At 29.7% G+C, this 25221-nt stretch overlaps 1 protein-coding gene across 2 annotated transcripts in view; it reads right to left on the bottom strand.

The window, feature by feature from the left end:
• LOC113518403 (lachesin) overlaps nucleotides 1-25000 on the bottom strand; it is a 97346-nt gene extending 72346 nt beyond the window's left edge. For both annotated transcript variants that reach the window (XM_031913331.2, XM_026903309.3), the window contains exons 1-2: nucleotides 24641-25000; nucleotides 8927-9127 (exon numbers count right to left, since the gene is read on the bottom strand). In XM_031913331.2, coding sequence (XP_031769191.1) covers nucleotides 8927-9008 — 82 coding nt within the window. In that variant the 5' untranslated portion in view covers nucleotides 9009-9127; nucleotides 24641-25000. The remainder of the gene's footprint in view (nucleotides 1-8926; nucleotides 9128-24640) is intronic.
• Nucleotides 25001-25221: the final 221 nt, after the last annotated feature.

The raw sequence follows: 25221 nt of genomic DNA on the forward strand, positions 1-25221 counted from the left end.
TTATAACTAAGGGATATATTTCATTATTTAACATATATCTGTATATTTCTTCTTCTTTTTTCATTACTTGTCGTAGGTCAACAATCACTAAGCTCTTTTAGTTTAAAAGACTGTCGCCTGGAATTGGTGAAATTGTAATGTCAATAAAAAAGATTAAAATAATGAATAGACTTATTCATTATTCCGATCTTTTTTTTCTTCCACCAGGTTTCTTTTTGCATTGTCATTATACTTTTACCAGTCTACAAAGTTCATATGTTAGGTAAAAAAAGAAGCAGAGACTTGACAGATAGTGTATTTACAAAGGGTACCACATGAGTTTTAAAAAAATGGAAGTCCAATTTAACTTTGCTCTTAGGGAACATTTAATTTCTTATGTATAAATAAAGTATCTAGAAAATAAAAAAAAAAAAATGTTAAGTCATTTAATTTTATATTCAATAGCAGCAAAGACGCGGTGAAGTGACAGCATCTGTATATTTTGTAAACCCAAGTTCTAAGGGGTTTTAGTAATTATTTCTGTCTGTCAGCAAGTCACAAGGGAAGGATTATTCATCCGCTATGTCCAAACAAAACGGCTCATTGACTCGCTGATTAATTGCAAGTAAAGACGCGGTGACATTCTAATATGGAAAAATATTTAAGAACTCTCATCTAAATAGCCCTCTGGTTCATTAGGTGTTGTTTATAGACCACATTATATAAGGTTTGTATCATTACATAGCGTAAATTGAAGTCGCTCTCTGTTTCTTTCTTCTAAGTCATACAATTAATTTTGATACGAGTTTCATTTTTTTTTCGTGGAAGATTTGTATATTTAATATATACTTATAAATTTTTTGTGTAAGTAAATAAATTCAATGTGTTGTAATCAAATCGATTTTCATGGCTTGTGTCAGTTAAACCTTAAAAGATCCATCAAAATATTGTACTGTGCGAAGCCGGGATGAGCCGTTATTTATATATAGATAGTATAAAACGGTGTTTATGCTATAGCGTTTAATTAAAAATATTGCAGCGGATCAGTGGATGTAGGTGGTCCCGTATCCTATATTTTTTGTACCAAAAATGAGGATTATGTACCTAATATATAAATAAATCGACTATGAGTAGGTTGATATTATGTGAATTAAAAATGTGCACGAAATATTTAAGAATTTAGATCGTTACAAATTGATTTTTACTCATTTAATACTTAATTACTTATTTAATAATTAAATTTAACCTCAGCTCAAATGTTCAGTTTTTCTACGGATGGATAGTATTTCCTCTTTGATATATTTGACAAGACACTCGGTCCAGCTAGCCGAGAGATGATGATGATGAAGATTTGAATAATATTGAATCAAGCTGTTCGGATATAACATTAAATTAGAATATTTTAAGATTTCTAAACGCAGGGTTTGCATATAAAAAAAAATGTATTATATACTCCTTTAAAGGGTCACAGGACAAGCCCGGCTCGTAATATCGCCTTAAACCTACTTCATCATTTTGCGTCAGCACGTATTTGTCATTCCAAGTTGCCTACAAGTGTGTGTCGTGTTTCGCGTAAGTAGGGATTTGGCAAAAAGGTGGTAATAAGGTATGCAAGCCCTCTTTCCTTTGTCGGCCACTCGCTCGCAACGTGAGGAGAATCAGCCTATGGACGCGAGAGATTTGCTGCGAAGAATTTTGCAGAAATGTAGGTGACACCATCGTAAAAGTGTTTACTCATTCATATATTTTCGGATAAGCTTTTATTGGACACTAGTATGGGGAATAGTTTTTGTTTGTTATATTTTATTTTTATTTGGTAATATTTTTATCAGTCTGTAAGTTCCATTCGTGTAGATGTTAAAAGACATAGTTTGATTTCTCGTGTGTGTAATACTTTTGTTTGTATATAGTATTTTTTTAAACAATATTAATACTTTTGTATAATATATGTATACTGATAAGTTATTTGTTAAAACAAATAACTTATCAGTGCAAGATTTTATACACTTACCTGGTAGATAATCTTACTGGAATATAGATATTGATATTATTTAAATGTATAAATATGCTTTAAGATTGTCTTATAAAAAAATAATTATAAAATGTGTAATAATTTAAATTATATTTACATTGACAAAATACAATGAATGCATGAAAGGTGAAAATAAGCTCTTGTTATGAAAATATTACATTTGAAATATCCGAAGCCGGGTACAAACACGAATTCGTACAAAGGTTTAATACACCTATTCCCTAAATAATAGGAGTGCGCATCCTCATTTGTTATAGAAACTGAAATTTGTATCGTAGCGTAAAGGTAGGTGTACACGGGCGCCGGGCGGGGTCGAACGGTCGTCATTGTGCGGGCGAGCCGCGGGCGCGATTACAATGCCGTCGCTGTGACATTTTCGCTAATGGTTCCAGGGTAGGCACAATAAAACGACAATACGACAGGAGATAAGGTGGCAAGTGAAAATTTTACAACGAGATTAATTTAATTCCGCGCGCGCTACTGGATACTACGCGTGCTGAGCTAGTCTTGTGAATCTTGCGGTCCTTGATTAACGCGTAAGCGTCTTTCGTAATTAAATTTATAGTTTCTGCTTGACTTATGATTTGTTATTTAAAACATTGTTGTATTAGAGGTTAATTGCCTACTGCTGAACATACTCTCCCTCATACGAGGGGGGAGGGGGGGGGGGCATTGCTAGCAGTTGCCACACTTAGCAGGCGGGTTTGCAACGGCAATTTGGCTTTTGGTGATGTTTTAAGAGGGACTCCATAAGCTCTCTTAGTCGCCTCTTTCGACTCCCACGGGCAAGAAAGAGGTGGCCTATTTTGTACCGGGAGCTACAGGGCAAACTAAAAATATTAATAGTTTTTAAATGTTGGTATAATAACATAAAACTGTCATACAAACCTTCCATATAGGTGTGATAACAAGTAGCATTTGGGATGCAGAAGTACATGGGAAACTTTAATGTTTGTCAATTATCATAGTTCCGATCACGCGGATGAAATCACTGGTGGAAACTAGTTTCATATAAATATGATTAATCTTTTAACCATAGAAAGTAGAGATATTCTGGAATAGTTGTCTTTATATAGAATATATATACATATATTCTATTTGTGATTCAGCTACATTGTAGCTGCATTTTGCAGTCGAATTGAATGTTATCGCTGTGCAATTACTAAGTACAGTCACACATCACTTTAGTCATCAGGAATAAAAAGTCATAAGGAAACCGTGAGTAGCATAATATATTCTGTAATACTTATAGTATTGCTCAAGTTCATCAGCTTGTTATTTCAAGTTGTATAAAAAATATTCATGGATGTAAAATCGAGTGTTACTCGAAATTTTATTATAATTGTGCCAATGTGTTCTGGTTATTCTGACCAATTGAATATCCGAATGTTCGTTGTTTTATTTTTCTCTCACAGAGTACCTTAACTTGAGGTTTAATTACGTAATTGGTGTAGTAACACTGCACTTCATAATATTAATTACATTTTCTGATTTAACAGACGGTTTGTTCGAGTTTGAAATGTTTTTCATCTACAAACTTTATTCGGACCATTACGAATATATTATCTATTTACCTATATATGTACTAACCAACAAACACCATAACTTTTAATTATATACATATACATACGAGTATATTGTTGCCAACGCAATGAATACTCAGTATATGACAATTTATAATTTTATTGCTACAGCGCTGCTATTTTGTGTACAACTCACACAGAGACAATACGGACGGCTACTAGAAATAATTTTATACATATAGAAAACTTACTGGTCATATTCAGCATTTGTTTACTTTTTATTAAAATAGAGATAGGTATGTAAAGTTAGTCATCAACTGTCCACTGCTGAACATAGCCCCCCCTCCCTCCCTTTTTCCAGTAGTTTCTATGCTTGGCAGACGGGTTGATAACCGCAGTTAGGCTTCAGTAATGTTTTAAGAAGAACGCTACTACCCATACCTTGACTATTAAGTTCTCTTAGTCACCTCTTACGACACTGGGAAAGGAAGTAGTGGTCCATTCTATGCCCAGACCACACGGTTATATATGATTCATTTAGATTTTTTTTAAATAGCAATAATTAAAACTTAAATATGTTTATATGGGTAACTCTTAAGTTATGAACCTATTGATATATAAAGATAAATTGAAAAATGCACGAGAAAAAATAACCATATTTCAAAAATTCTTATGATCGAGTTTGCATATTGTAGCGAGAAAATGTTATTATCATTGGCAATAAAATATTCGTTTTCATTGTCTATTATCATATTGACGACATGCACAAAGTGCATTCTCTTCGATTCGAAGTTGATTTATAATGGAATTACCTGGTATTTCCAAATCAATTATTAAACTATTAAATTATTACTTAAATAAATATTATTTCAATCACCCATGCAATCATCTTTTGGCAAAAATGTACATGAAATGAAGCCAGAACAAAAATAAGTAAACACCATATTTATGTATACATTTATACACAGATAGGTACCCTAGAGATTTAGCCAATCCATCCATAACCTTTCCAACGGAGACACGCGTGTTTCACGGAGCGTTCTGACATTTTGACCCGTGGGCCGTTTTTCAATGAGGATTCCGAGCCACGCTTTGAGTCCTGAAAGGGTTATCCACGTTACTCTACCCCGCTTTTATATTTTTATCATCGTCGAATGAATCGCTTCAAAATGTGACTACAAAAAATCCATTTGCAAATGTCTCGCTGGACTTATTGTATAGTAGATACTCAACTGAAAGTTCAGCCATATTGAGTTTTGTTTACATCTTGTTTTTTATGTCTCATATCTTTGAATTTAACAGTTAGAGTATATTGTATTTTAGGGTTCTGTGTTCTAAAGTGGTAAAAGGAATACAAATTTTGTAGTAAATACCTGGCATCACGTGAGGAGAGAAGATTGTTAATAATGGGAACTAGCGAGCATACTGTTTATAATATACCAGGTTGATCGCCTCACAGTCTCCCCGGAAACTATCATGATTATTTTATTATGATACATGAATTGACTTCCTGCTCTTATTTTTTCTTCGTCCTATTTGATTATTTCTTGGTATATTTAAATATGACATCGATATGAGGTTATCATGAAAATACCACAGTACACAGGCGGACTTATCTCTTGAAGGGATTTCTTCCAGTCAACCTTGAGTGTTGTAGATTTTTTTATGGGTGATAATGGACTGGTAACCCTGCTTACATTAGCAATTTACGCTGGTGGGGCACTTGTGGGAGATAATAGGTGGGGATGAATACAGGTCAATTTTTTATGCAACTTAGAATGTCAAACAAGCTGGCGATCCACCTGATGAAAAGTGGTAACCGTTGCCTATAGACATGAACAATACCATGTGCATAACAGAATATACTGTTTCGCTCATGATATCGCCCATGCGTTGTCATTCCTGAGGACTCAGGTGTTATTCCTCTGTACCCTGTAAATTTACTGCCATATTCCACCTTTCAAACCGAAACACAGCTATGCAAATATAACTGCTTTACAGTAGAAACACGAATAGGAAAGAGGTGCCCAAGCAAACCACTTTTGTATAAAGTCTCCCTCTGGTCAATCAATTGATCTATCATGACGAATTCGACAGGAATTAGTCACAACAGTTTCCAGTTGGAACTGCATGGAGGTCAACTTGATTGAGTATATAACCTTCTTTCTTAGAAATAGTAATATACATATAAGATGCATAATGGGTAAACATTATACATATTATGTATACTGCCGTTTATGTATATAGGTGATGGTCGCTATTTTCCATCAGATGGGTCATCAAATTGTCTACATTTATAAAGTTGATAAAATATATAAAATAAAAAAATATGAGTTTTAAAAAAGGCGTACAAGAGAACTAGTGAAACAATAGTACTAATTATAATTAACCAGAAGTCTGCTTACCAATGTGCCCTTTACCTTTGTACCCTTTAGTATGCCTTTTGATGAGCTAACATTAATTTATACTCTACAACTTCGTGTATATTTACAAACAAATATGAAGGGTAAGTTAGGAACAAATTGATCTTAATTCATTCGAAACGTGTTTTAATTAAAGAAATTGCTATTGAGTATTAAAAAAGTAACATACGTAGGATAAATAGATAGATACTCTTTATTGTTTTCTTCAAAATATTAAACTTATTATAAATTTAAATAATATTGGTACTCGTGTAATTATAGCGTACTCCTCTACTGTGAAAAACTTGGACATTATAGACCAAGCCTTTTCCGGGGTACCTCAAATCAACGAATACAACGAATATATGTATATATATATATATATATATATATATATATATATATATATATATATATATATATATATATATATATATATATATATATATATATATTATTAACCTTAAGGTTGACTGTATATAATACAAATTTTATATTATAATTATGTGTTTATATAAAAACCCTCTATATTGATAAAAAACTCGTTAATTCTCTACGTACTTAGTAGCCTTAGTACATGTAATGGCACACAATAAAGAACTGTTTGCATCACATATTGTTATTATTTTTTGTAAATTTGTAAAGACTTTTTTGTATGGCCCTTATTTAATAACGCTCAATTATCTAAAAATAGACCAGATTGAATGAAATTGGATCACAGCTAAAAGTGAATGGAGGCAGACAAATAGAGAAAGATTGCCTTAGTCACAGATAAGATTAGAAAAGATATGATGAAATAGTATTTGAGGACTTAGTCACCCCCAATTCGAAATGAATTATTTAGAGAAAAAATAATCATTGATAAAGTTGATAAAGCTTGATTTACCGGTCGGACTGGTGCATGAATGTTGTAAATTTTAAGCAACTCGCTTTCAATATCCCCACCAGGTGTCGATACAAGAAGCCAACAACAAGGGAGACCAATCAATACTCCCCATATCCTCCCTCAAACGCTCAACATCCATATGCTGAAAATCGCAAGAAAAATAGTCCTATTCCTGTTTTTAGGGGGACATAGATATTGAAAACAGGTGGATCATAAGTTATATTTTTTATTCTAAATTTCATGAATAAACCCATAGGTTACAATTTGTGTTATAAATGTGACATTTCCTAAAGATATTTTTGGGTGTTTGTTAGTGAAGAAATATTAAAGTATATTCAGAATTAATAAGAAATGTTCACTTAGTCGGATTGCAGAATACATAGGATCATTAAGTAATTTGTTATTAATTTACAAGTTATTATTAAAATTAAATGTTGAAAATAATTTTATAAAATAGGGTATTAGATTTAATTTAGTACGACGAATATTTAAGCTAAATAAGTCAGCAAATTTATAAAGACAACGAAATACGACAAATAAGTACAAATTATTATGGGAATTATATTTATACTACAAATGAGTTAATATGAATTGTTTATTTATTTAAAATCTTTAATGTATTGTATTGTTATAAAATCATATTAAATTTCAGCTGGTGTTGATTTATAATGCGAGCGTACAAAAATAAATAGGTGGACTATTTCCAAATATAATTAAACTGAAAGTCAATATTATGAAAGCAGTAAAAATTTGAATATGCTTAGTTTTATTACTTATAATTAAATAACTTTTATTTAAAGTTTATATATTTATATTATTTTATCGATAAAAGAAAATGTAATGAAAATACAGTCTCAACCGACTACAGAAAGGACAGTGTTCTCATATCACTTAAATTTTTCTGTATAGGTATGTGTAATTAAATATTATTTTCGTAAATTCTGAACCAATTTTAATGATCACTTTTTAATTCATTGAGACTTAATTTTGTTAAGATTGAAATAATTTTTCGTGGACCATATTCTTAAATTTTATAAATATTAATTTAATTAAAACTTATCTATTCCACAAACGTTAGTAAATCCAAAATGTTGCAAATGTTGTGTGCAGCATATTGCAGCGCGAATAAATTTTAATGATAATGCGCTATGTGGTTCGTTACAAAGTTTAGGTTATAAAATGTCCTAGTCAAACAGAAATCTCATCACAATATACTCTATATACCATAATATACTCGTATATGTATGGCAACGCATGAAGAGTATCATAGGTGAAACAGTATACTTTGTTATGTCCATGGTACTGCTCATGTCTATAGGGGACGGTTACCACTTTCCATCAGATGGGTTGTCAGTTTGTTTGCTATTCAAAGTTGCATAATATATAATGCTAGGACGCAAGATCAACAGTACCGTAGTTCTGTGGCGATTTCGTATAATTAGTACCTAATTATTATTATTATTATTATGTCTACGTAACGTTAATTGTGGAAAAGAAAAAGCTTTTGGGGTTTTGTTTAAAGTGAAGGTATGCATAGTGTTAAATACAATGCATAGTGTGTAAAACTCATAGTTTCTTATAAAACTAACATTATTTTTTTAACTCAAAACACAATTTTTTTCAAACGCTTAATATTTATCAGTGATCAAAGCATTGGATTGAATGTGGACTGTGGTACGTCACAGGAAGCAATCGAAATATACCAAATTAACTAACTTCAATAATGAAGACAGCGTTAAGTTATCGATCAAGTAGAAACCATTGATAAAAATAAACATAGAATTAATTAATAATGGTTAAAAATGAAGTCAATAATCAAAAATATTCACCTCAATGGTGGGTGAGTTTCAAATGAATTTAGATAGTGTTTTCTTTGACGCATATAAATGACGACAAAGAAAAAGGTAAACACATTTTTACCATAAGTGTTTCTATTCCTATTCGTATTTCGTCAGTTACGTCGAAATATCGGTATGCTCAAATAAAAAAATATTATTCACCGAGAAAAAATGTAACAACCGTAACTGAATTAAACATTATCAAACTTTCAACAGTTACTAGGATCTATTATTTTTTATTTAAAAATTTAATAAATCTCACTTACCAATAAAATTGACATGTAAAATTGCCAGGACAAGAAGGCGCGATAAAGGTCCGCTACCTCGCATGTTCGCGCCCGCCGCCATCTTGCCTCAGCACGTGATCTTGTGCTGCCATCTAGTGCTACCTTTTAGTTTCGATAACCGTCTTGATCTTCTCATTTTTATATTAGGTGATTTGCTTGCTCTTTATTGACTTTATTAGTCTGAAAAAAATATTAAGTATTTAGTTATTAAACATAATATTTTCTAACGACAATACACGCTCATTTACAAAATATGAAAGATGGTCAAATTAATAAATTAATAGAATTGACTACTAACTTAAGAATTTTACCTGAATTAATACAACTGTTTATGTCTGAAGACTTCGTTCTATAACCTATTATCATCCCACTGTTGGAACAAAACTCTACCCATAGTTATTTTATCCGAGCATTTTCGTACTCATGATTAGGACATTGTGCGTGAGTGCCTCTCCCCATAAGAGGTCCTTCTCTTATTAGCCAACTGTTTCCGTGCTGACGAAGCGGCTCGGTATAAGATTTTATTACGAGTTTCCCTTTTCCTATATTCCGTTTTCTATTAACTCGGTTATTTTGTTTTACATATTGTGTGAATACTTTATGTAAATTAAAAATACTAACCCAGTAGTAAGGTCTGATAAATTAACTAATATGAAAATCGTATCAATCTAAAAGTGGCTATTTACTACTAGGACTACATTAAAGGCATCGAATGGATGTATTTTTTAATCACTATATTTTTTTATGATAATAAGTATAGTCTTTATATAATTTTTTTCTCTCTATAAGATCAGAAAATTTCTTTCTCTATAAAAATGTTTCGTCAGAAACGAATATAGATAAAAATATATTTTTTTAAGTTAATTAGAAAAATAAAAATGATACGAAATATTTACAAATATTTTTGAAATAACAGAGTAAACTAATGCATAATGCTCTTTATCTGTACTAATTCCTTTGATTTATTATATTCATCTATAATATGTGCTTAAAATATGTTTTGGTTTTAATAAAATCATTGAAACTGGTCGCTATTTTAATTAATACGAGTATATGTATATTAATTTGTAAGCAATATATACAGCAGTGATGACCTATGGAACCGAAACATGGACCTACACGGTTGCCCGTATGCAAAGCGAGTTATGTTCGGAGTTTCTTTGCGTGACAGAATCCGAAATGAGGATATCTGTAAAAGAACCAAAGTCAACGACATAGCTCCAAGGATAAGCAAGATAAAGTAGCAAGGGGCTGGTCACATAGCTCGAAGAACCGACAATCGATGATGAAGAAAAGTTAAGAATCTCGTATGGGCAAACGTAGTGTAGGGCGACCCCACACTAGATGGAGTGACAACCTCAGATGCAGTGGATGAAGGTAGCCCTTCCTTATGGCTGTCTATGGGGAGTCTTATCTTCAGCAGTGGACAGATAAAATAGCTGAGATGATGATGATGACGATAAATATATATAAATATACATATATTTATATCAGAAAAATAGTCTCTAATGCAAATAAAAAAAAATCGTCTTGATTTGGGAAATTTTGAAGCCGATTACTTGCAATACTAACAAAAATGGCGTACTTCGTTTTGATTAAAAAAATATATATGTCAAAACAATATAGCTACTTTTTATTAAATGATATGAAATAAATTAATCAGGAAACTCCTAATATTATAAAAATATAATTCAACCAGAAAATAATAATTTCAACGATATTTTTTAATACAAAAGAATAGAATCTACAGTAACCACAATAAATTACAATATCTTTGCACGACTCGCCGAAATGGTAAAAATATTCGTATTTTTATTCACATTCCGTTTGTGGAGGAGCAGAGAAACAGTCGAACGTTATCTAAAATATGAGTGAATGTGGGGGCGGCTACGTGCGGTCTGTTCTTAAAGAATTTGATATCAAAGATTCGCTTGTGGCGGAATAAACACGGATACAGCGACTAAGTCCATTGAGTCTAAATAATGTTATGGAATAGACAACGATTATATATAAATGTGACATATGTAATAATATTTAGGTGTTTGTTACTCATACTGGTAAGGATTTAAACTAAATTTAGTAAATAGAAAAATCATATTAGGTAAAGAGTTTGTATAATAAAACGTAATAAAACGTAAAATAATTTTCGATAATCATGAATGATTTAAGCCATAGCATTTTTTTTACAAAATATACTTTTTTTAATAAAAAATAGAAGAAAAAATAATCTAATTGTAATAACAGATAATTTACGCCATATACTCATCATGGTAATGGTAAAGTTTCTCTTATATATGGGAAGAAATTCGTGCGAAATAGTCATCATACGTGACCCCATTATTTATATGAAATAATAATTTTAGGTTTCGATGTTATATATTGGTTGAACACAGATATATAGTTTTTTAATTAAGAAACTTCCAACATCTTACTTAAAAGAATAGATAATTTAAGCTTATTTATTTTGGAATAATTTACTTTTTATTTATTGGGGCCATAACCTTTTGTAGTTTTTATTCTGTCGGATAAAATGTCCTTTCCAGTTAAATTTATTATCATGAATTCTACACAACATGATATCACAAATGGATACAGTGGTGTCTTTCGGCCTCTCGTTCCGTTATGAAATATAATGTGCATTACGTTTCACGTTATACTAATGGTATATTTTTTTATAAGCACTGTTGCGCTTTGCGGCTTTCCCAATTTTATGTTGTTTGTTTTGTGAGTCCACGTAAAATGTACATAATGTCGTTTGCTCTTTTCAGGCAAGTATAGAATATTATGAGAAGGAAACACTTTGTAAGATAATATGAATGTGTTATACTATTCATTTACGTTGTACAAAGTTAGGATTTTCTGCGAAAGTATGTGAAAATAACCACGCGTTCTTTTTTTACTCTCCGTTTATAAATTTCCGAGTTTGTTTCAGTACAGAGAAAAACTCTTATGTTAAAGAGAAACTCATAAACGGATGATATTTCTTCCTTTTAGTTATTAAATATTTATTAAAAAACGTTATGAACGTTACGAATATTATAAATTTTTAAGTAACTTTGTAAATAATAATTAATTAACGGTTCATAATATTTAGGATAGAAAAGAAAGGCTAATTTCACCTCGGTCAATTAACACATCCCCATCACACGAACTAAATCGCGCATATAAACTCAAATAAAATAAATATGAAAATAAAATCTGTAGATATTTCATCAGAATTCATTATTATAATATTACTATATATATTTATACAGTGTTTTATGAAAGCATAAGACCATGACCATTCATTTAAATTAAATTATTATTCTTAATTATTGTTGCAGGGTACGTTTTACGTACGTAGTACACATCCGAAATATATGAAACCCCACTCATAAGTAAATGGTGCTTAAGAAAGGGTGTGTATCATTAATTCTGAAACAAACGTAGTTAAAATTAATAGTGTGCAGAACACAAAGAGCTTTCTAAAGACTTATAAAATGCAAATTTACTTATCTACTTTGGATTTTACTAATTTCTAGGATTATGGAATTTTTTGACGATGAAAAACATCGTCCACAATATTTATTGCATTTAGACACATTTAGTATACAAGAGCAAAACAATTTTTTTTTGTTTTTAAACACACTACTTCTATATTAATATAATAATGTTTTTTATTGAGAGAAAAGAATTATATGTATTCTGTGACGTTGACCTTCTAGCGTTCATTTCTGAATTCCCAACGATGAGCTGTCAGATTTAATTTCATCCTTTTTGTTTTATCATCCGTTTTCATTCCGCCATTTTACGTTCATTCATTAAAACAAGTCATACTTAAGCACTTACTACAGCATAATTATTTACTTTTTGATGGTTTAGAGTGATACCCAAGTGATAGGAAAAATAATAGGCGAGAAGATGGAAGGATAAATTTACTCAAAGACTGGAGATAAGTTGTAATCAGTAACCAGTAGTTAAATATGAAGAATGCTTATAGTCAAGTATTCTTGATTAGCTTATAATGGCATATCTGGCATAACACCTTAGTCCTCAGGAATGCCAACGCAGGGAAGGGGGGGGGGGGAGTATCATGGGCGATACAGTAAACTCTGTTATGTCCACGGTATTGTTCATGTTTCGATAAATATGGTTACCGTGTTCTGTTAGCTGGTAAATATAAAAAAATGTGAGTTGAAAATTTGATTAAACTGTATTTCAAGAAAAAAAGCTACATTTATTTTTTTCCTACTATTCTTATTAATATTATTTCTTAATATTAAAGTTTGTATTTTTTTATATTTGGATATACTTATATTACTACATAAATACAAATTACCTTGATTGAAAAGTGGTAAAAAGGTAGGTCTATAATATTTAAATATTGTTCACACGTTTCACCAGAATCTGGTATACAACATTCATTTAATTGTGCTATGAACACAAACAAAAACCGAATGTCATATAATATAATATATTTACAGTGGCAACATACTTACTTATTAATAACAAATTATACAAATAATCCAGTTAATTAATTGGGTCATATTATATTTAAGAATTAAAATAATTAAAATATTTATTAACTGAGTAAAAACACATAAATATTTTCTATCAGATACCTTTTCAGTTTCTTTTTAAATATATATAAGGCCACGGCCTTACTCACAAGTGACCACGGCTAGTGTAAATTGATCGAAACATCTAAATAATCCTATACTGCTCTAACTTTATCGTGTTAATTACACGTCTCTTTACTAACTCCGAAAATTTAGAATACTTTTCTTTTTAGTTCAGGCAAAACTATGACTTACAGTTAGTTATCAATAAATAATAATTTGCAATGACACATCACACCACTCGGTGGAGTCGCGCGAAGTTGCGATAACAACACGATTGCCTGCGGAACTCGTAATTAATGCTCGCACTGCTTTATGTGTTTCCTTTCCCTACCCAGTCTGAACGACACTATCGCGTTTACCTGCATTTAGCTAAGCTTTAAACTTAAACTTACTGCACACTATGTTGAATAATTCCAATTGGTGAGAAATGAAAATTTTTACTTCCATTAATTAATATATTTTTCTAGTATGCCACAAAAGAAGAAACAAATTCAGAAAACAAAATTTTATATTAAAATTTGTATAAACAATGAACAGGTACATTGTGTATCTAAAACACTTGTCAATGTATACTTAAAAATCCCGTTACTTCTTCAAGAATAAAATAAAAATAATCAACAATTTCTGTTATCGTCGTAATATAAAAGAAAAAAATGGTTAGGAATTTTCATTGCTATCGTATTGCTGGCGTCTTTTTACTGCGTTTCAAAAAGAGCTGCTAATTTCTATTATATACTAACTTTTTGTCTGCTATTTCAGAAGTAGAATCACTAATGAAATTGACCACTTCTAGATAGCGTATCAAGATAACATACATTAGTTTTTAGAAATATTGCTGTGAAAATCGTATCCAATTTGTTTTTTTTTTGTTCTTTTTGATACAAGTGATTTTTATGTGATGCCGGAACAAACACAGATATACACAAAATTCTAAATTTATTGTTTTGACTTCTATTGTTCTTATTAATACCCCTCGTATATTTGTTTCTTAAATATCTCTCACGTGCAAACATTGTTACAATTTTTATTAGTATTATTATATTAGTAACATACTGTGGTTTTTAAGCAATATTAAAAAAATTAGAAAGTTTTTAATTTGTCTATATATTTTTTGAATATATGGTACGATATCTCTGCCAATTCTGAACTAATTTAATTAATTCTGTTTGCATTTGACAGGAATATTATTTTTAATAATGAATCAATTATCGAGTAAATGAGGTACAAATAATATTTCCATCGACTATAAACAAGTTGTAAGCTCATGTACTGTACCATGGTGAATTATTTCAATTTGCAAGCAGTGAAAATAGTTGTATCAAAGTTTTTAGGGTTGCTTCGCATGACTTGTTTTTGTAAGAGGATTAAGGGATACGGCCTACTCACAAAGTGTACAAGTAGGTGGGTATATTGATTAAAATTCTTTAGTATTCGAATAGTGTTTTTGGTATACTGTGAAACAAAGAGTACTAACTAGTTGTACAGAATACCTATAGCAGTTACTGATACCTATTATAATAGGTAACTCGTCTCTGAGAACTCTAATTCCAGATACGTAGGTACCTATTATTTATTTTAGTAATAGTTACAAAAGTATTTATTTTAGGCTGTCTTGTGACTGGCCGAAATTTTACTAGAATGCCAATCAAACAGCTCATCAGATGAAAAATAAGATCTCTTTCAGAGATAAACCTACCCTTTCTAACAAGTTAAACTAATCGCTGTATCTTTTTTTTACAAGTGCAATAAAGTGTACTCGTATACATATATAACAGATAAAGAATATGCAAATAATATATTGTAACTCCTCATGAGTTGTCAATTCTGAATACTAAGATGAAACATGGTAAATTCAAAATTAAAAAAAAGGATACATGGGAAATACAGAAAACAAATAGTATTACACTAACAAATTGCAACTATAATTGTGATAAAACTAATACGGACTGAAGTAATTTTTGCGATTAAAAAAATTTTAAATCGATTCATAAATGGTGAAGATAACATACACATATAAAAATACAGGTCAATTATCTAAATAAAATAATATAATAGTATATTACTGCAGCGGCCAGCAACTGAGGCATTGATGGATGAACGTGCAAATGTGGGCCGAAGCGTAGTCGAGGCACACATACGTGAGTCCATCAATGCCTAGTTGTGGCCAAGGCTTTTATAGTACTTTTCTCAAACAATGTGCGTAAATCAAAAACACTTTTTAAGTTCAATGACGAATAACGAACAATAATAATTTTTCACGCGCTGTAATATTCCTTTGTTTTTTTTTTTTCAATAAACAGCTTTCTATTTGCAAGCCAGTTCGAAATTTAAATAAAACCTTTTAATAGTTACCTCCTTGGTAGCCATGTTTCGAGGTAAAAGGTCATTCCATTTTTAAATTACAGGACAGATATGAGTTTACATAGTAATTTATCTGGCCGCAAAACACGACAGATATGGATTTTCATACAACTTTTGCCGGCCGCTGCCCGCATGTATCTGGCCAGTACGGCCATTTTCATTTATCTCGAAGAAGATTATCAAAATAATGCTCATATTTCCTAGCATGTTTAAGAAAACATTTTATTTATTTATTGAAAAAAGTAAATAGTTTTACAAGATATCCGAATTTAATATTATTAGTGTCAATCTTTTAATTAAATATGTATCTATGCAAATATTTTTATTAATACATAAATAAGATATTCTTTTTTAAAGTTTATATAAACTGATGACTTTGGATGTTATCTCTTCATTTGCTATAAAATCGAAATATAATTATCAGATGCAGCACTTTAATCAGTAATCAGGCAATTGTCGTTCACACAATATACTCAAATTAATGAACGATGCACCGAAAACATTTCGTTATCAGCGAATCGAGAGTTGGGGCTCATTTGTAGTAGTGTTGTCTAACAATCGGTAGTTATACGATATCGAATATATATGCAATAATCAGAATAATTTAAATACCGATTAGATACTTTATTAATTATAGTCTAGTAATAATATCCAAAGTATCAATTATATAGATGGCTTTTTTATATAGTATTATTGAAAGTATTATTCTAATATTTGCTATTGATATATACGATAAATCTATAGAACTCAATTATAATAAATTACTTATTATTATTTTGTGTTATTTATTTTAAACAATATCTCGTTATCGAGTATAAAGTATGTAATAGTCATTCCATGTTTAAATGTATTTATATAATTAATGAAATAATTGTATTTATCTATACACTGTAGCATAACTACTAATATACAATATACGTATATTATTTATCACATTACTTTTGCACTATATATGGCATGCTTTACATACAAACAACATAGATATTTAATCTTTTCGGGTTTTCAAGGTTGACTGGAAGAAATTTCTTTAACGGACAAGTCCGGCTCTGAACATTTTAGTTATAACCGAACATCAATATTAAAAGTTTATGTACAAAAGCACAAATAAATAAAATAAATAAAATAAAGATTAATCAATAGTATATTGTTTGATCAGTTATAATTAATGAATTGTTATGGATAATTATTAATCTAATAATTGATATCGTCTTACAAATTATTAGATTATATGTAGCTCGATTATCGCTCAATAATCGATGCGTAGCGATTACTGTGCACCACTAATTGGCAGGTGCTGCAATTATAAACCTATGTAATCAGAACGCAACAGTGTGGGTCGATAGTCGATGTGCAACCAGGTGATTAGTAGTCCGGATATGCTGTTTCTGACTGTCTAAATATTAGGGATTACGATAATTATGTAACTTAATCCAAGTTTGTTGCATAGGAACGAAGATTTATACACTAATTGTGTCTATGTCTTTGTCTGTGTGGTATTCGAAATAGACTTAATTTGTATAAACATAGTCTGATTATTTGATACTCATACATGACCAATATTCTCTTAAACAATTTTCTCGTGATTAACAAAGAGAACAACCTATAAATATCAATTTCAAATATTAAATTGGAAAGTAGACATAATATTATCATAATTTGATATAACGTAAAATACAAATATATAATAGAAAAACCAATATAATTATTTCTTACTCATTCGTACGGATTTGTATAAATATAAAAGTACTTAATATATTAATATATTATAAACATATATTTAGACTAATATATTAAATGAATAAATATACACATATATAAATAAATACATAAATATTACTGTAACAAACAATAAACTATATTAGAACAGCAAATGAAACAATCTATGACTCAAACAGAGTAACCTGCAAGGTGAAGTTTAAAAGGAAAGTGAGAGAAAAAATAAAAAATAAAAGGGAATGAAGTCATATACATATGTTTGGGAAAAAATATATAATTGTCTTCGACTACCGTACAGGATACTAGTTTTTACTAATGACTTTGTCTGCATTGCCGAAATCTGTTGATTGACCAGGATAAAAGTAGCCTATGTTCTTCTACAGCTTATTTGTTAAGACAAGATGTAAAAAACAAATAAACAAACATTCACATTTATAATAACAGGAATCACGAGGTGAAAGCTGGTTCGTTTATTACTGTTTGGCTGTTTTGTCCGATTTAATTAAAATAAAATTACCCTATATGTTACACTAGTGTATGATGTAATCGCATATCAGACTTGATTCAAATTCTTTTAGCTGTTTGATTGAGTAAGAAATATACAAATATCGATACATACTTACTTTGTATATTCATTGTTTAAGATATAAGAATGGAAAAATACTATAATAATATATGCAATATATATTTAGATTTTAATAAGTATTTGTGCAAGATGCACATATTTAGATTTCTATTTTTAATTTCATTATCACCATCATCATCATGTTAGTCCTTAACCGTCCACTGCTGAACGTAAGCCTTCCCCTTGGAGGGGTTTTGTCAGTAGTTGCCATGCTTAACAGGGGGATTGGCAACCGCAGTTAGGTTTTGAAAATGTTTTTAAGAAGGACGCTGCTGCTCATCTCGCCCTCCCTTAGTTGCCTCTTAGATATCTACAGGAAAGGAAGGGGTAGCCTATTCTACGCTGGGACCACAGGGACGTTATTAATTTAATTTACTTTTTTATATCTTTTTTCTGTTTATTATTTTTATTTTAATTATTACATAATATAATCTCCAATCTTTTTCATCACATCGCTCATTAAAAATATGTTTGGGTTTAATTAATTAATAAATTTAGAAATATTATATCTGATAATTCCATACAAATCTGTCTAAATGCTTCGCCTATAAACATTGGGTGTATGCGTGTCATTCGTCAAAGGCATCCTGTAATTAATGCTGACATGGACAGCAGCGAGGGCCTAATGAATGGCTGGTGTAACATGTCGCACAAAAACTGGCTCGTCATACAACACGCGGCGAATGTGCGGGATAACCCTGTTGCCATAAGCTCGTAACGTCAAAATAATAACATATTGGTCGATTTTTTTTTTTTTTTTTTTTTTTTTTTTTATCTGGCAAACAAGCTGACGGCCCACCTGATGGTCAAAATAATAGCCCATGCATGCGTTGCCATATTGGTCGACTATTGATTTTTGTAGCTGAAGCCCCGTGTTTATTTTGTCTAAAGTTAGCATTCCATTTAAAGGATGTATGTTAAATATATTCTTGTCGACAATAAACTAAATATACTAATTGTAAATATTGTATGTACATATATCGAATAAATTAGTAAAAAAATTCAACTAAACCAGATTTTCGTACTTCCCTTTTTTTAATCTCTACTTTTATTCACTTACGGATAGGATTTTAACAATGTAACAACTAGATGTAATTTAACAAAAAAAAAACAGCTCAAAAAACGAACTCAATCAAAAAAAAATATCCAAAAACAAAATAGGTATATGGTAAAATGATGTAGAAAGTTAGTACATCAATTTGGTACAATTGCTTCAACTTATTAATGTAAATAATGTAATAAAGATTTAAATAGGATATATATACTCGTACATAGGAGACATTTAATAAAAATTGATACAAGGAATGTTAATACTAGATTATGGCTAAAATAATAAATTTTAGAAATTTTGTCCATCTGTATGTTTTCTCCGATATCACATAGTCTACTCTAATTTGGGTAGTAGTTTTTGCCTGATTATATCGTTTTTATATATTTTTGTTAATTGAGTCTTTTATTTGAAACTGCATATATCCAATTACTTGCTGTTTAAAGAATGCAAATTGTAAAAACTAAACCTTAAAACTGAAACTGACATTCGGTATATCTAAACAGCTTGTGAATAATGTCATTGAATTTGGTATAATTCAGGATATAGAGATGTTTATCGTATCCGCAGAACGTTGACACGATCTGTCACATTGGTACCCGTAATTGCTAGAAACGGAAACTGTATTCCGGCATGATATATTTGTCGCGACATGCAAATTATTGTTATAAATAGACCTATCTAGTTACCTTTATAAATATTATTAGAATACTAACATTTTCGTCGCGTATATTTTCTAAAGAATTATTAGTAACGGTATAACAGTACAACCTTTGCAATTAATGTACATTTAAAATGAAGCGAAATCTATTTTTAGAGATAATGTAATTAAGCAGTCAAGAATACTTTAAATCGCCAGACACCATTTGAATTCAACCAAATTTACTGATTGTATCATTGAGTTTTTAAAATTAAATTGCTTCTGTTTTTTTTTTTTCTAAATTGTCAATCATGAACTGTGACAGTAAGTATACTGCGTATTATCTTTAAATTTTAAATCTTGGATGTCATAAGAAGGAACTAGAGGAATAAAATACAGTGTGGGAAATGAGAAGTAAAATTACAGGGTACTCAGGTTTTAGGTTTTCTCATTACCAAGAATATCCCAGAATATTCTTTTTTTTTATGGAGGCTAAGCAAAGTAGCCATACCCTGATGGTATACAGGTAATCTTGTCCAAACGTGAGAGTTATCATTACAGAAATTTATTCTGTGTTGGCAATCGACATCTTAACAAATGCATCGCTTCACGCCCCTTTTAAATGCCGCAGGATTATAGGTAGGAGGAAACACTTGACCGGGAAGAGAATTCCGAATTTTTCAAATATTGTATTTTATAATACTGATGTCATATTTTTCTATATTGATTGATCGTTAACGTGTTTAGAAACCCATTTTTTATAAAAATACCAAAGAAAGAAGAAAATCTTTAAATAAAACCGTATACCTAGCCATTAAGCTAGCGTGGTAAGTTACGTATATCCTCCTCTTATAGATAGAGAAATATGTCTAGCAATGGTACCTGATGAGATGAGAGATGAGTTGTTAAAGAAGAAAAGCAGAATGTAAAAATATATAAAAATCTAACAATAATGATATATAGATGAAATTGAATTTTAATCCAGTTTTATCTAATATACAAAAGTGACCCGACATGTCAACACCCACAATACTGTTCTAGCGATATATGAACAATCGCAGCCTACGATTCGCATGGATTCGAAATTTACAGCTCAATATAAATCAGTGAATAAGTATTCCTCCTTATAATTTATGGAACACTCGTAGACCGTTGTTGGAGGGTAATGGATGCCCCCGCAGATATCAGTGGTTGCCGTCTTTAAATTACTCACTGCTCAGGAAGCAAGCACCGCTAGTGACTGCTAAGCCACTTAATGTTTCTCACACTATTAAGATAAGGAGGCTCGAATAAAAATAACCTTTATCACGGTTAAGCTGTAATTGTTTCTAGTACTTCCTAATCGTGTTAATTAATTTGGGGATAGGAGATGGATGGTCTGATTGAATGATAAAAACTTCGCTGGTCAGTAGGTAGGGTTGAGTATTTTTATACATTACCAGTGGAGTGATTTTAAGTTCATAATATCAGACGAAAAATAATCTATGTATAATTATATGTATTGTATAGTGTGTATGTATAGATTAATTAAGTAATAGGAATACAAATTTTGTGATATGGAAAGACATTTATTTTAAAAAAATCTACTGCTATTAAATTAGAAAATTAATTATTTTATAGGTAAAATTTAAGTAATGTGCTAAATTTAACTAATAAAATTTATTGTTTTTCAACCTTGAAATAAATTCAACTTAAATATTTGTGAATGCCATACAGGCTAATTTGGTACCTTAAAATAAATAATTGTGGAAGTTATTTTTAACAGCAGACTTTACAGATTATTATAATTATTTTCTTATTTAACATGGGTCTTGTTTACTTTCTATTCTCTCACTTTAAAGATTACACATCCGCTGTAAATATTGATTACAACATTTTAAACATTTCTACATGAGTACAGAAGGCAATAAAAAGAGGCGCGGTTTTTTTTGCAAAGCTCACAGAATTTTCCGTACACAGAAATTCATACAGAAAATGAATAGAATATTAAATTATGTTGGTCCGCGTTTTGTAAAACTGACGAAGCTTCTTGTTAAGCTTTCAAGAAGCTTTTACGTTAATGAACTACTTATAAAAATATGTATTGACTTTTCATTAAATATTTCGTAGAAGATATATTTAAATAAAAAAAAATAAGAAAAGAAAGAATGCGAAATAATTAATTATTATAAAAAATAATTAAATCATTTTATTATAATACCTTGTCTTAAAATATCTACATGTTTATATAATAAAATATATACAATAAAATAAAATATACTGATTGTTTACTTTCAATTTATAAATTTATCTACATAAAAATATTATGTAGCGACGACCTAAATGTTAGTATTAATATTTTTTTTAGAAAATGTAAGAATATTTTATAGTTGCTTTTTCACATTCGTTATCATTAAATATATTCTGGCTGATTTTACCTCCCAAAAATTTGTTTTCATGTATATGTCTATATATGTATATACATATACATATTTTATTTGTATATCTATGTATTCTGTATAATAATTATCCAGGTGAGATGCATGGAACCATACTTACCATAATTTATTATAATCGTTTGAGAGTGATTGAATGGAAACATCTTTACAAAACGTTATACTCATTATTATATTAGTAAAATAATATTTCTCTAAGACAAAAAAAAGAGAAACAAATTTTTTTATGTAACATTAAAAAAAAAAAACAAAACTTTTGTGTTGGAGAATAAAATGGATGTTGAAGCGTAAAATGAATCAATCCACTGAACAAATCAAACTAGAATTTGATTCAGAGCTCTATTTATTAGGATTTATAACTACTAATAATATGATTTTCTTATGTTCATGCCGAAAGATAAATTAAAGAAGTTAAAATTGGTATATTTGAAACTAGTTCAAAAACACTTCTTAATGAAATATACATTTTATTATTATAATAGTGATAGTTTTTGTATTTAATACTTTATGGGTTTTGTTCTATTTCTATAGAGTATAAGTTTGAAAATGTATCGTACAAAATAGAAATATATCTAACGGATATCTCGTATAAAAAGGTGTACCTCAAGGGTTTATTCTTGGTCCATTTTAAATATTTCATTATTTAATTTTCCCGTATGTTTTGTATGACCAATTAATATTTGTATAGATATAATTATATCAACGCATAAGTTAATTGTTTAGTTGTTAAATAAAATATACTCATATTATAATTTTAATTTATGATTTTTTTTATTTTCTATTTTACTAAAAACGACATCACTTTCAATAGATTAATGTTAATGACAATGTTAGAAACAAATAATTTTATAAAAGGAAAAATAAAAATGTGTGGAAGAGACATATATGCATAAAATAATTTTAATTATGAATGTTTGAAGCATGAAATCATTATGAATATGTGTAAGGTCTATAACCTTTGGCATACAATTCTCTTTGTTGATCTCATAAAAATCTGGAGTAAGGATATATATGGATAGATAATGATATGTTGCATTTAAATATATGCATATAGACTAAATGTTTACGAATTACAGCGATATGTTTTTCAATAATTAAAATAAACGTGTGCAAAGTTACACGAGAACACAATAACCGGTAAAACAATAAAATACTTATTTGAGTCATTTTAAAATAATTAATGTGATGATATATTTTTAATACATATTTTTTATAGTACTTCATATTTTCATTAAATTTTTGCAGATTTAGACATTTTTTATATTGATTTAGGCATTGACTTTAATATACAAAAACTCCTCATATTTGAAACTATATATTATGTATTAAAAATAATAGAATATACTTTCTTTTTAATTAAAATGAAGTAAAATAAATATATCTGCACTTTGACAGCTGAAATAATTATTAGCTATCATGGTTAACATCTTCGTCATTATGTTATAAAAAATTTCTAGAAATTTCCTCTTCTACAAAAAAAAATTGGTGAATAATTTTTTTTTATTTTATATTTTAAGGATTATTTATTTGGCAAAGATATATAGTATAGGGTCTAAAGGATATTATGTGTTTTAAATATACGAAGTGTCTAATATTTATTTTACATGACTAAAAAATAATAATAGTCCATATTTTGTCTTATGTTTTTATGTATGTATGTATTAAACGATATCTTCATATCCTTTTTACAATTTAAAAAGTTTACTCTCTAATGACCCTAAACAAATTTTGTCACGATTGTAGTTACTATTTTAATCTATTCTTTTTATTTATTATTAATTGCTCTGTCATCAATTCCCAATAGCTAGTTAAAATTACTAAATATGAATTGAAAACTTTTACCTGTTCATTAGAAGTTTCAGACTCATATTTGGTAATTTTGACTCGTTTTAACAACCTTTACCACCTTCTTGGAAATATTAACGTACTGTTAACTAGGTACACATCCATTGAGTAAATTAATAGATAGTTCATTGCCAACAACATTTCATTTCTTGGTACTGTACATAAGTAACCGCTTACCACTAAAATATCAATTGATGAATGTAAGTAGAGGTTACACATCACATATGGATATGAAAATACGATTGCAAAAATATTCATATATTCGAGTTCGCATATGTAATGCTCTTCAGGTAAGAGGTTGCCTTTTTGAAAAATTTCAAATTCTGACAAGTATAAATATATTTTGACGCATAAAATATTTGTATCTAATAAAATGTAAATATATAGTTGATTACATTACAATAAGTATAAAGTATACTTACAAAAATGAATAAACTAAACATATCATCTGAAAGTCATAATGTTTGTAATGATAGGACGAATAGGACGAACTGTATTAGAAATCTTTGTATTTCACCATCTGCACCGCACACTCAACAAGTTTATCACAAAGCTCAATTTAAATCAATCAGTTTTTTATTTCCAATATACGTACTAATTCCTTTTATTTCACTTCTCAAGTAAATTCCATAGGAGGTGTACAGTTTCTTTTCAAGTTAAACAGTAAAGTTTCGTATATTTACGTTTGCAACACAAACGGGAACTAAACTCGTAAACTCGAATGGGAAAGTTGCGGAGTCGCGTCATACAGTCCCATCGCGCGGTTCAATTCGCACTGACTTAGTTCGGTGTCATACAATGCGACCAAGCGACTTGAAAGCGACGATGCTGCGATTCATGCGCATGTAGTGGGTAGGAGGAGTCTTCTTGAAAACCACGCCTACCAAGGAGCTACACATTTCTTTTTCAATATGTGTAATTCAATTTCGCTTATGTCTTCGCTGGGAAAGTTGATGCCCCGTTGTCGTTCAACACGATGTTTTTATGTAAACTGTAATGTAGT

This window comes from Galleria mellonella, unplaced genomic scaffold, assembly GCF_026898425.1.
Source record: "Galleria mellonella isolate WM207_F2 unplaced genomic scaffold, CSIRO_AGI_GalMel_v1 utg132, whole genome shotgun sequence".
NCBI lineage: Eukaryota > Metazoa > Arthropoda > Insecta > Lepidoptera > Pyralidae > Galleria > Galleria mellonella.